Source organism: Culex pipiens, chromosome 3, assembly GCF_016801865.2.
Source record: "Culex pipiens pallens isolate TS chromosome 3, TS_CPP_V2, whole genome shotgun sequence".
In the NCBI taxonomy this organism is placed as follows: Eukaryota; Metazoa; Arthropoda; class Insecta; order Diptera; family Culicidae; genus Culex; species Culex pipiens.
The window spans coordinates 89742051-89755198 of NC_068939.1; the positions used below are offsets into that span (position 1 = coordinate 89742051).

The 13148-nt window shown below is 39.7% G+C and overlaps 2 protein-coding genes across 2 annotated transcripts; one reads left to right on the forward strand and one right to left on the reverse strand.

Moving 5' to 3' along the window:
• Window positions 1-2903: 2903 nt before the first annotated feature.
• Window positions 2904-5063, reverse strand: LOC120422278 (venom carboxylesterase-6-like). The gene is made up of 4 exons (XM_039585662.2): window positions 4848-5063; window positions 3946-4792; window positions 3425-3893; window positions 2904-3369 (listed from the first exon to the last, which is right to left on the reverse strand). Exons 1-4 carry the CDS (start codon window positions 4944-4946, stop codon window positions 2952-2954), a joined length of 1833 nt encoding a protein of 610 aa, XP_039441596.1. The 5' UTR covers window positions 4947-5063; the 3' UTR covers window positions 2904-2951.
• Window positions 5064-10785: 5722 nt separating this feature from the next.
• LOC120422281 (acetylcholinesterase-like) lies at window positions 10786-12782 on the forward strand. Its single transcript, XM_039585667.2, has 3 exons — window positions 10786-11627; window positions 11683-12154; window positions 12209-12782. Exons 1-3 carry the CDS (start codon window positions 10862-10864, stop codon window positions 12642-12644), a joined length of 1674 nt encoding a protein of 557 aa, XP_039441601.1. The 5' UTR covers window positions 10786-10861; the 3' UTR covers window positions 12645-12782.
• The last annotated feature ends 366 nt before the right edge of the window (window positions 12783-13148 follow it).

Below are 13148 nucleotides of genomic sequence, written 5' to 3' on the forward strand. Positions count from 1 at the left end.
TCGAATAGGAGTCGGAACAACTTTGTTCTATTATTTTATAGTTTATTTATGAATCAGATTATTCGTCAATATCATGAAGAATTTATATTCAAATGATCTTAAATGCTCCTGATCGCATAAAAGTCCAATATTCATTTTCATCGCTTTTAAATTATTGATGCAGTTTGGTCCAAAATCGTGTACTCTTTCTGAATAGCCTACTACATCCAGTACTTTGTTTTAGAAATCAGGAGGAAATCCAGTTTTTTCGCGAAAACTTAACTGCCCATGTTCGCATAAATGTCCCAATTAACTCATTTAAATTATGTCCCACACATAAGGATACGTGTTATCTTTTCGCGAAAAAACTGGATTTCCTCCTGATTTCTTGAACATTTCGCACAGTGGGCGAAATGGAACCCAAAATCGGACTTAATTGAACGCGGCTGGTTCCCTGGTATGAAAAATAGTGTTTCTTAAGTAAAAAATATCCGGGTAATCTATTGGTGATCCACCGCACGAAACGGAAAAGGGACCATTTTGCTCCGATTCCCCTTTTTTTAAATTTTTTTCTTGAAAATCGTTCTGTATTTAGAGCGGAGGCTTTATGCGACCATCCAAAATGCACTTAACTTATGTGAAAATGTCCCAGGAATCCAGTAAAAATAACCACTTGCACCGCAAATATCATCTAGGGTACATTTAACCCCAATTCCGCAATAAAGGCATTTTTGGAGTGCGCTGACCACGGGAACGCGCTGTCTTGTTTTTGCATGCTTATTTTCATTTCTTTTGTGTCGCTGTTTGTGTGCATGGGGTGATTGGTTATTGTAATTGAATAATGACATCATAAGTGCAGTGCTTCTGGGAACGCGCAGTCTTGTTTTTCGCGATAATTTTCGTCGTTAATGATCGTAAAAATTTATTCCAACTGGAAGTTTTAGTATTAACTCATCAAACTATCGATTTTATGAAGAGTAAGGCGTAATTTATTTACTAATTTTTCAAATTTGCTCGCGTATCTAAATTGTAAAAACAGTAAAAATATACTGATAAGTCCAGCCCATAGCACTACTGCTCGGCTGGCACGCGTTCGATAAAAAAAAAACTTTTTAAATAATCAATTATCTATCTTTCCGCAGCCGGCTGCCTAAGATTTAAAATTTTCAACCGATAAACAAAATGCTCATGGTCACATCACTGCCATTCGTGAATCCTGACCTCATACCCATCTGCTAACCCCCTCAAAACTCATGTGATACTCTGTCGGAGATGCAGTCGATTGGGCGGTCTCTATCACTCAAGTCGACGTCGTCGTGCTATCTTGTCGCACCCGCCATTTTGACGTTCCGAGAAAAACGCGTTTTAATGTTTGACCTTGAATATTTAAAAACGAGAGCACGCAATGTAAACAATAACAAACACGTTTTGTTTGGCTCACCATTCTGTGCATTGTCCCAAAGCTTGGTTGAAGTTGGTTGCTGGAGTACCGAGTTATAATTACAAATGTTTACGGTAGTCTAGCTTGTACGTGCGACAAACGCATCCTGACTTTCCTGCCCTGGAATTCCTTTGGCCTTTTGTAGCACTTACATCAATTTTCATGGAGTGACAAGATAGCACGACAAGATTGAAACTACTTTCATATGTAAAGTGACAAAAATGCACGGAGTTTTTTCGGTTTTTGTTGAATATCTCAGGATTGAAATCGAATTTTGGGGATCTGTGAAGGTCAAAAGGTGAGGCATTGTGAGCTGCACAAAATGGCGTTCTTAACTCAATTTGGCCCAAAATGCACGTACGACAAGTTAGCACGATGGCGACGAAGTATCGGACTAACATTCCCATCCACTTCCCCATGACCCTACCACTGGTCGTGGCCGGCGCCGGTATTGATCAGCATGATAGGGGCCTTTGAGAAGTTGCGAAGCGAGGAAAGATAGCTCCCACTTATCTTCCACGGCTCGTGGATGTAACTTCTGGAGTTCCTGGTCAATAACGGAGTAGCAACTGCGTGTGGGCACCTATGCTTATGCTTATGCTTAATTCCGCTATAAAGGCATATTTGGCCTTTTCCAAATGTTAGGTCAGTTTTTAAAATCTGAAAATATTTGTGCGGTGCAAGTGTTTATTTTTACTGGATTCCTGGAACATTTTCACATAAGTTACCTGGATTTTTTCACATAAGAAATACTATTTTTCATACCAGGAAACCAGCCGCGTTCAATTAAGTCCGATTTTGGGTTCCATTTCGCCCTCTGTGTACTAGATGTTATAGGCTCTTTTGAAACAGCACACGATTTCGAACCAAACTAACACGTAGCCTAATGTGTTGGACAAACTTACTTTGCGTTTTTCTCAGCTTGCTCTTTGTGTATACATGGGCAGTTAATTGAATACAAAAGTTATATTGTATCAATAACTCTTATTATTATTCGTAATTTTGTCTTATTTTTCCGTCACGTTACCGTTTGATCATGTTTCAAAGAATTCTTTTGTTTATGGTAAATATAACACACTTCTGTACTTGATGCTTGTGTAATTATTTTAAATCCCTCCAATCTACTGAAGCGCGCACATTTTTAAAAAACAAACGCAACACTTTCTGAGAGAGGGGGGGAGCTTATCCTTTAATTTTCTCGATCCTTTTGATTGCACAGTACATCGTTATCTTCTCATCTTACCTACCCGGTCCTGCCCGGAACGCACTGTCGAACGATTCTTCAAAGAGATTATTTTATTTGCAGGTCGGTTCAGTACCCGGCTGTCAACTTCACTTTCTCTTAGGCCTCTTTTGATAAGGATTAAGATTCCGTTGCCACAACAGGTTAATTAACTTTATGCGTTCGACTTGACCCCGAGGTCAGCAGGTTTTATCTAGCTGGCGTAGAACGCTGGAAGAAAGTTAGAGCAGTGAAAAATGCTACGAATTGAGGTCTTTATTTGGTTTATATTTCGAGTACGACTACATTCTATGCATCCCGCACCAGATAGTTTCCGTAATGACGTCCGAACAGCTCTCGCCAGAACTGAATGCGCTCCAGGAACGGATTTTCAACCATCTTAGACTCCTCATTCAAATCAGCAGCCACCAGAGTGAATCCTCCATCTTCAACCGGCGGAACCGGTTTCCAGTCAAAGTCAACGCCGCCATCGGCCGGCGTTGGATTTCCAAACTTGGCAAAATTGGTCCACATCCGACACATGGTAGACCGGAAGCGGTCCGCTCTGGATCCCGGCTCAACGTTGGTGTCCATCATCCTCGAGCTGAACAGGTAGAGTGTCTCATCGGCGTGACACACTCCGGATAGGTGGTCCGGAGCGGAGAACAGCTTCCTGAACTTGTTCAACTCACCCTCGAATGAGGCGACGTAAAAGAATTGGGGTGTCCTTGAAAGTAAAATCAATTGAGGATTACGAAAGTTACAAAATTTCATGACTGTACTTGGGCTGATAACGAGCATGGAGTTCAGCTGCGACGTAAGCGGCCATAACGAACATGTTATCGGAAACGATATCTACCAAAGATTGCAAGCGTTCTTCGCTGATATCATCGGATCCGAAGAAAAAGGCTTTAATTTCATCAGCCACCTCTGTGACGCGGTCCTCAAACTGAAGCATTTCCAGTGGAACCAATTTGGTGGGATTTACTCTATACTCTGCGATGCTGCTCTCCACTGTTCCGGCTATAAGAAGTCCCTCACTGCTAGTGACTCCGTTCATCATTGGAATGCTCGTCAGGTTGGGATTCATTATCAAGGTTATGAAATTCTGCGTTAGGAATGGTTCTTCTGCAGTTTCAAGCTCAACAACTGGTGTAAAAGCAAAGAACATATCCGCCAGCTTTTCCTTGTCCGTAATAACAAGTTGACACTTTGCGAACAAGTCAACCGCAGAAGCTTCCATAAGCTTTCCTAAAAGAAGAAGACATAAGCACTCACCATGACTTCCAACAACCAAACTTACTGAGCACATCCTGATCATCACTGGATTCCGCTCCAAACAAAGCCGCCAATCGTCGTGCTTTCCCTTCGCCGTCAGCTTGTAGAACCCACGGATTGTACGAAACACCGGACATACAAATCGCCTTGTGGAAGTACTGTCTTGAGCTATCGGCCAGGTAGTTCAAGTGCACCGACGCACCTCCGGCACTTTCCCCAAATAGCGTAACATTGCTCGGATCTCCTCCAAAGTTTCGGATGTTCTCCTGCACCCATCGTAAAACACATCGTTGATCCTTGAGTCCCATGTTGCCATGAATCCCCGCCGCTGGGAAGTACATGAATCCCAGTGGTCCCAGCCGATAGTTGAATGTAACCACCACGACCCCTTCTTGAACCAAATACTCCGGACAGTAAGCTACGCTATTCCCACTTCCCATGTTAAATCCCCCTCCATGGATCCAAACCATGACCGGCAATCCTTTACCCGTCTCAATGCAAGGAGTCTGAACATTCAAGAACAAACAGTCCTCCGACGCATTCTCCGCAGCTCCCGGCTCAAAGTACATGACTCCAAAGGCGTTGCTTCGCTCCTTTTTACAATCCAGCAGATCGACCCCAAAGCTTTCCAGTGGAACCGGTGGCTTAAACCTTAACTCCTCAACCGGAGGTTTAGCGTACGGAATGCCGCTAAAGCGGTAGCTCTGTTCTCCATTTGGAAGAGACACCTTCTCACCCTCCAACTTTCCAGCCTTGATCGTGACTATTACGTCATCTTTTTTGGGCGTGGCTTCCACAACTACAGGCTGCTCGACTGGAGCAGCAGAAAAGGGTACCGCAACTGGTTCCGGCACGATCAGCTCTTGCTTAACCTAAAACACAACACTATTTAACCCTCAATCTTACACAATACTCAACCAAACTTACATCAGCGATGACCGTGGGAACTGCAGCGATAGGAGGAGTTGTAGCGCCATGGCCGTTCCGCGTGACAACCGGAGGAGTGTAGAGCTTCCGAATTACCATGTTCGCACCGGTGGGCTAGCAATGATCCAATGAGTACGAGCACTCGGCTGTCGCAAGATAACGGGCGCCGCGTTGTGAAACAAACAAAAATTACACCACCCCCCGTACAAGATAAGGGTCTGCGGTTTTGAGATGGCTAAGATAAACACTTTTTTGGCAATAATCTCAGGTGAGCAAGGTGGGTTTTTTGGGGGTGTAAATTTTAGTGTTTATGAGAAAAACTGAAAACTTATAAAGATTTTGTGTCGATATATTTTGCATAACATTTGTATGAAATACTGTAATTGTTTATAAACTAACTAACACATGGTTTGTGGATGGCCTTGTAAGGGTATAATGGAATTTTACTTTCCCGTTAAAAAGAAGAGCATCACCACCTCCCAACTTACAAATCCTTTTTATTAAGTGTAGTAATAGGTTTATTGCCAAGAGGGGAACCCAGTTTCAAAATGGAATCAGTTACCTTTTCCTTAGGTAATTATAGCATCTGAAGCAACACAAAAAAGGATGGATAATTCTCAAGCATATTCGGAGCACCAACTAACACGGTACAATTTTGTGGTAATGTGTCAATAGGACGCAATTTTGAATTATGTTTCATCAGTGCAAGTGGATGGTTTTGTTTGTGTGCAAAGTGAAAATAAAACCAATCAGGATTGTGAGATGGATTTTTGTGGTGTTCTTTTTGTGCTGTATTCGCGATCGTGAAAATCAGGAGTGAGTCGCGCTGTAGTTATAAAACAAGATCGATCTTGGAAATTATTTATATTAATCGGTGAGTTATTGTGTGCTAAAAGCCCTTTCTTCATCATCGCTGATTGGAAGGCAAGTTGACGGTTGAGTTCGTTAGGTTTATCGCGTAGCAACATTATTTTGATTCATCAAGAACGTTGTGTGGTGCGCGAATCTTTTTTTTTGTGTTGAAAAGACCTTCCCATAGCTCCGTAGCTCGGAAGGCTCGACGTCGGGTGTGTTAAGCCTTCTCTATAGCATCGTAGCTCGAGAGGCAACGAAAACCAATACCTTATCTAGCTAACAGAAAAAAGATCGGAAGGCACTTGATGTAGCGTCTATTCCGTTACAAATTTATGAATTAAAGGACGTTTGAAAAAAAATACTTTTTGTGTTTCTCTTTGTTTCGTTGTCCGTGTCTGTCACGGGGGTCGCGGGTGACGATGAACGGCCATGATTGACGATGACCAACTTTTCAAATCTTTTTTTCTCGATAACTCGTGATGTTTATAAGCAAACCCCTTATGTTTATATATCAACATTTTTGTAGTTGTCTGCTCTAAAACTTTGTAGAACATTATTACATTCTTAAAAAGTTAGAAAAAACACGAAATTTTAAACTGAAAATTTTTGTTCTAAATGAAAGATGACCCTTCTGGGTCAATGTAGATTCGAAAAGTAGATTACATTTCCCATAAAATGACATGTTCCAAAAAAATTTACAGTCGAGTAACGGAAAATGGGAAAATTAAAAAAAAAGTGATTTTTCGATGAAAAATACGTTTATTCGGGATTCTGAGTAGTTACACCATCAAATCAATTTTACATAAAAGTCCCTATGACACCAAGTTTCTATCTCATCACCGTTTCAGACTGCAAATTATTGAAAAACATGCCTTTTTCGCATGTTCAAAAATTGAAGGGGTCGTACCGCCCCTCCGTCACGAGATATCAAAAAAACGGACCACGAATTTGTGATCAGGGACAAAAGTTACCCTTAAGAACAGAGTTTCACGCAAATCGAAGAGGGGTCGGGGCAACTGCTGTGTGAGTTGGCGGAGAATTACCCTAATATCATTTCTCGGTGACCAAAACAATATGGGAACAATTTTAATTCTCAGTTGGATTTATTTGAGGGTTAGTTCTCATGATACGAATGTTATTCTGATTTAGTGTATTGTTAACACTCTAAATTCATAAAAAGTTAAGTACCTAGTTCATTTTTTTTTGTCCCAGATTACAAAAAAAGAGAGCAGTTCTCTCAGATTTCGGTCGTTAGATTTTTTTTTTAAATTTTTTAATCCGACTGAATCTTTTTTGGTGCCTTCGGTATGCCCAAAGAAGCCATTTTGCATCATTAGTTTGTCCATACAAATTTGGCATCTGTCCATACAAAAATTATGCATGAAAATTCAAAAATCTGTATCTTTTGAAGGATTTTTTTTATATATATTTTAGGGGACATCAAAAGCCAACTTTTCAGAAATTTCCAAAACGAAGTTTACTTTATAGCTGTCGGCCACCATTGCTAGTACCAATAACTAGTGTCTTCCTTTTAACTACAAGGACTTCGTCGCCCTGGGCTCCTAAGTGTTTTGAGTACGGCACGGAGCGACGGCGCCGGATACTCATCTTTACACTTAGAATTTTGAGAGCGCCCGCCGCAGGATTTGAACCGGCAACCTCTGGATTGTGGGTCCAGTGCGCGGTCCGATTGATCCACACGGGCGAGACATTTCCAGGTTGTGCAAAAAATCGTAGACCGAGTTATGATTATTTTAATCGATACTGATTTCTTGAAAAAATCGAAATATTGGTCGCAAAAATTTCAACTTCATTTTCCGATTTAAAATCAAATTTTCAAATAAAGACTAACATTTCAAAAGGGCGTAATATTCGATGTTTGGCCCTTTTGAAATGTTAGTCTTCATTAAAAAAAATAAAATATTTTTTTCGAAAAAATCGGAAAATTTTACGAATGTTTTGCCTTCCTCACTGAGGTAAGGCTATAATCCTGCTCTAAAAATGAACTTTTTATAAAAACGTCGTAGACCCACCTTCATGTATACATATTGACTCAGAATCGAAAACTGAACAAATGTCTGTGTGTATGTGTGTGTGTATGTGTGTGTGTATGTATGTATGTGACCAACAAACTAGCTCACGTTTCTCGGCACTGGCTGAACCGATTTGACCCGAACCTGTTGCAGTCGACTTGGTTTAGGGTCCCATAGATCGAGTTTTATACAGATTGAAGTTTCGATAAGTAGTTCAAAAGTTATGTAGAAAAATGTGTTTTCACATATATCCGGATCTCACTTAAATGTATATAAACTATGTCCGGGTCCATCATCCAACCCATCGTTGGTTAGGTTATCAAAAGACCTTTCCAACGAGTCCAAAACATTGAAGATCTGGCAACCCTGTCTCGAGATATATCCACTTAAGTGATATTGATGTACTTTTTGGAAGCCGGATCCCACTTAAATGTATGTAAACTATGTCCGGATCCACCCATCGTTGGTAAGGTTATCAAAAGACCTTTCCAACGATTGAAGATCTGGCAACCCTGTCTCGAGATATGGCCACTTAAGTGACATTTATGTACTTTTTTGAAGCCGGATCTCACTTTAATGTATGTAAACTATGTCCAGATCCACCACCCAACCCATCGTTGGTTAGATTATCAGAAGACCTTTCCAACGAGTTCAAAACATTGATGATCTAGCAACCCTGTCTCGAGGTATGGCCATTTAAGTGATATTTATGTACTTTTTTATTCCGGATCTTAAAAATAGATGAATTTTTTGTACAATTCCATCATATCAGCCATTGTTGTTAATAAGTGAGGAAGGCTCCAACCACATAGGTGGATTAAGTTAGTTTCACATTTTAACATTGAAAATCGAACCATTAGTTACTGAGATATCGACATTAGAAAATGGTGGGTTGTTTGGGTGAGACTTAGAAAAAATCAATCTCAGCAACTAAGGGTCGTATCAACAAAGTTCAAAAAAGCAAAATGTAGAGAATTTTCTCAACTTTTCAAAAATATTTTGTTCAAAGATAGGCAAACATGTGCACTAATTTAAAAAAATAAAAACTTCGACTATTTTCAAAAAAGTTACCTATAAATGACTTTAACTTGAAAACGGTGCACTTTGTCAAAAAAACACTAAAGTACTTTTTGATTGCAAATTTGATTTTAAATCAGAAAATGATGTTGACAAATTTTTGCGACCAATTTTTCGATTTTTTTAAGAAATCAGTATCGATTAAAGAATCATAACTCGGTCAACGATTTTTTGCACAACCTGGAAATTTCTGAAAACTTGGCTTTTGATGTCCCCTTAAACATATAAAAAATGTGTTTTAGTTTTAGTGACAAAAAGTAAAATAAAAAATCACCAAAATAGTTTTATCGTGTGTAGTCCTTATCCATATCTACAACTTTGCCGAAGATACCAAAACGATCAAAAAATTCCTTCAAAAGATACACCTAGAACTGGGCATCGGCATACGAGATTATAAAGAGCACGGTTCGGTAGTAAAATGGTACTGTGTGAGACTGAGAGGATAAATCCAAAACTACCGAGAGTACTTTACTCATGGGTTCATTTTCCAAAAAAGTTCATCCATAAAACAAAAAAGTACCGGTGCTGGTAACGTCATGATTCGAATTCCCGGACGCTTCGCAACCCGGACACTTCAACTTGTTTTATCAATTATTTGGATATAAGTTGAATGTCAAAACTGTTTTATTTGATGAATTCTAACATCGACTTTCATTTAAAGTTTGTTTGAACGCTGTAGTTAATGCCAAAACAATTAAATTAAATAAAATTATAAGTTTACCAAAATTGCGAAACATTTCAACGGAAATATTTCATAGGCATCCGAAGCACCGGAAAGGCAAAGCAGAAATTTATGGTTTTGATTTTCTTAAATTCTAGCCATTTGTTGTATAAACTATCGATTGTTTTGATGTTAACAGCTTATTTGAGACCTAAAGAATGTCATTCACTAACATTTCAGTCCAAATTTGTGCGATTCATAAGCAAAATCGAGTGTCCGGAATTCGAAGCAAAAGTGTCCGGATTTCGAATCAGCTTTTAACAGTGTCCGGGATTCGAAGCACAACAAGTCATTTTAATTTTAAAATTCTGATTGCAAATTGTTAGGAAAGACATATTTTGCATGCATTCTCTTAAAACTGACTGTTTATACTAAATCCTGACGACATTTCTACATTTCCAACTTATTACATGATTTTTTGCCAACTATAACAAAAATGATATGGTACTAAGTGTCCGGATTTCGAATCATAACGTTACTCGAACCCAAGACCTTCGGCTTATTGAACCGTGCCTTTGCCGTATGGGCAACCATGATTCGGTGACTAAATGGCGGTCATTTGACCATATAAGCCACTCAATAGGATAAACTGTTTCAATGAACGAATGAACACGCGAGAGGTCTTTACTCACGAAGAATAGTACTTTCCTCACGTTTCTTTTCGGGAGGACCATCCTTTGATCTTTAACTTTGGGTGTACAGATTTTGGAATTTTCATACAACATTTTTGTATGGACCGCTGCCAAATTTGTATGGCATATTATATGGAAAAACTAATGATGTAAAACACATGAAACAAAATGCCAATCTACTGAAAAAATAGTTCTCCCGTTTCACCCTTTGATCAATCATTTTATTTTGTTGCGCGTGCATTATGAGCTAAACGAGTCAAGAACGCTATTTTGTGCAGCTTTTAACTTCACCATTTTACCATTACCGATTCACAACAAGATTGCAATCCTGAGATTTTTTTACAGTTAAATTATTTCAATATCAAATCAATCAATTTTGGAAATGTCATTGACTTTCCTTATTAATGCGTACCAGATTTTTTTTTTATAAATTATGTTTTTTACTGCCCTCTAATTTTTTGAAATAATTTTGAAAGAAGGGGGACAAACAAATCTAAATAAAATTTGTATTGGTCTTATGAGTCGACAATTGCAAAAAAATGCATTAAACACTCGAGATAACCGGTCCATGAGTATATGTGTTACGTTACGTATTGCTGCACCAATGCATCGTTCTCGTTTCGAGCGATAGTTGAGGGATCGCTGTGGTGTAGTTCGGTCGGTTTTATTCATTCGTAACCAGTGAAAACTGTTAAAATGCCTATGGAAGATTCGTTACTCCAGCTATCTGCTGGGAAAATTCGTGGACGGAAAGATACACTTCCGAATGGTGAACCTTATTACTTTTACAAGGGTATTCCATATGCTCAGAATCCATTAGGAAATCTCCGGTTCAAACCTCCAGTACCGTTGGACAAGTTCGAGGAGGATGTACTTGATTGTGGCTATGAGAGAAATTCGTGTCACTCGTTAATATGCGTTCCTCCAGTGGTTGCCGTTGGTGAAGATTGCCTGCATGCCAACGTCTACACTCCGTTGAAGCCGGCTAATGTGGATCAAGGACGGCGACTTCCAGTGATGGTTTGGATTCACGGTGGAGCGTTCAACGCCGGATCGGGTGACTCTTCGTGGTATAGTCCATGGTTTCTAGTTCAGGAAGGCGTCGTAGTGGTGACCTTTAACTATCGGATCGGTCCGCTTGGTTTCCTGTGTCTCCCTTCAATGGGCATTCATGGAAATATGGGACTGAAGGATCAGCGACTCTTGTTGAAATGGGTCCATGACAATATCGCCCAGTTTGGAGGAGATTCTGGGAATGTAACGCTCTTTGGAGAAAGCGCGGGTGGAGCATCAGTGCATTTGCATTATCTGACGGAGAGTTCCAGACAGTACTTCCATCGAGCCATCTGCCAATCCGGAACCGCATTCAACGTTTGGGTTGAACAGCAGGAACGGGACACCAAGACTCGGATGTTGGCTCAACTTCTTGGTTGTACAGGAACCAGTGATGACGAGATTTATGGTGGGCGCATTTTAGCTAGTATTTATTTGTTTACTAACAAACAATTGTTTTACAGAAACATTGATGAACGCCTCGGCACTTGATCTGACGACTCATTCCGAAGATTGCATGTCGGCCTATGATAGACTCTGTTTCCGATACTTCCCGTTTACCCCAACGGTTGAGTCTGACGACTCGGAAGAACCCTTCATTACCGAACATTACGTCGATGCGCTGAAGAAGCCCTTTAAAACTCATATCCCTCTGATCAGTGGCTTTACCAGCAATGAGGCAATTGCTATGATACCTTTCGTATTACATGCGATGGATTGTTATGCCACCGACTTGAAGTCGTTTGTACCACCTAATTTTCCAGTTACGGATGAGAAAATACAGCTTGAAGTGGGAAAAGAAATAAGGAATTTCTATTTAGAAAACGAGAACCTAACAGTGGACAATCTATCATCATTCCTGAATTTTATGTCTGATTGTTCTTTTATCATTCCAACGTACGTAGCAAGTGAATTGCATGCAAGATTTCATCAAAGGTATTATCAATTAGAATGATCACAGCAACAAAATTAAAATCAAATTGTTTTCAGCACTCCCCAATTCTGTTATCGCTTTAATTTCGTGACGGAGCTCAACTTTTTAAAACTGATGTCCCAGCAAGGCAGTTTCAACTTTGGCGGGGCATCCCACGGCGATGATATATTCTATCTCTTCAAGGATGGTGGCTTTGTGACCCCGCCAGTAGAAGCCGGAACCCAGGCCGATAAGCTTCGCCACGTGATGTGCCGTCTTTGGACCAATTTTGCCAAGTTTGGTGATCCAACGCCGCCGTCGGACAGTGAGCTAGGATTTACTTGGAAGCCGTCGGTTGCCGCCGAACGAGATGATTTTGTCATGGATGCGTTGGATTTGTCCGCGGAATCCATCCGGATGGTGGAGGGGCCGTTTCACGAGAGGATTCAGTTTTGGAGGAATCTGTTTGCCAAGTATGGTGGTAATATTTTGGATATGAAGTATTTGAAATAAATATATTTACTGAAAAAGTCAATTCTAATTCTGAAAAAAACGATTCAGACTAGAAGGATATCTTCAATCCACATAAGGTCAATGTCTTATAAAAACTTGCAAATTTCAAAAGGAAATTGAGCCGCTAAAACTTTCACGTACAAATTTATGGACGAAAATATAAAAAAAGCGGTACAGAAGAATTTTGTATTCATTTTTTTATGTAATTCACGCACTCTTTGAACATTTTTCTTTTAACATTCAACCATTAACTTTTAACTTTTTTATATTATTTATGGAACAACAGTTCTTCGCCTCAATGGTGGTGGTCCTGAGGGATTGATTATCTATAAAAATGATCCTAATTTTGTTTCACAAGTTTTAATCTTCTGTGTTTATTTTAAGCTCTATAAGCCTGAATGAATTCTAATTTTGATTACAAAAACAAAACCAACCCTTTTGCTCTGGCATGGCTGAAACTATATCCAAATCGTGACTAAACAATTTCCAACTATCACGCTTCCT

What these genes read in the sequence shown, in the direction of transcription:
- LOC120422278 (XM_039585662.2), bottom strand. Translation starts at nt 4,946, where the DNA reads ATGGTAATTCGGAAGCTCTACACTCCTCCGGTTGTCACGCGGAACGGC. An exon ending in TTCCCACGGTCATCGCTGAT is followed by an intron (nt 4,793 to 4,847) that starts GTAAGTTTGGTT and finishes GTTGTGTTTTAG; the next exon opens with GTTAAGCAAGAGCTGATCGT. An exon ending in CATGCTCGTTATCAGCCCAA is followed by an intron (nt 3,370 to 3,424) that starts GTACAGTCATGA and finishes TTTACTTTCAAG; the next exon opens with GACACCCCAATTCTTTTACG.
- LOC120422281 (XM_039585667.2), top strand. Translation starts at nt 10,862, where the DNA reads ATGCCTATGGAAGATTCGTTACTCCAGCTATCTGCTGGGAAAATTCGT. An exon ending in CAGTGATGACGAGATTTATG is followed by an intron (nt 11,628 to 11,682) that starts GTGGGCGCATTT and finishes ATTGTTTTACAG; the next exon opens with AAACATTGATGAACGCCTCG. An exon ending in CATGCAAGATTTCATCAAAG is followed by an intron (nt 12,155 to 12,208) that starts GTATTATCAATT and finishes AATTGTTTTCAG; the next exon opens with CACTCCCCAATTCTGTTATC.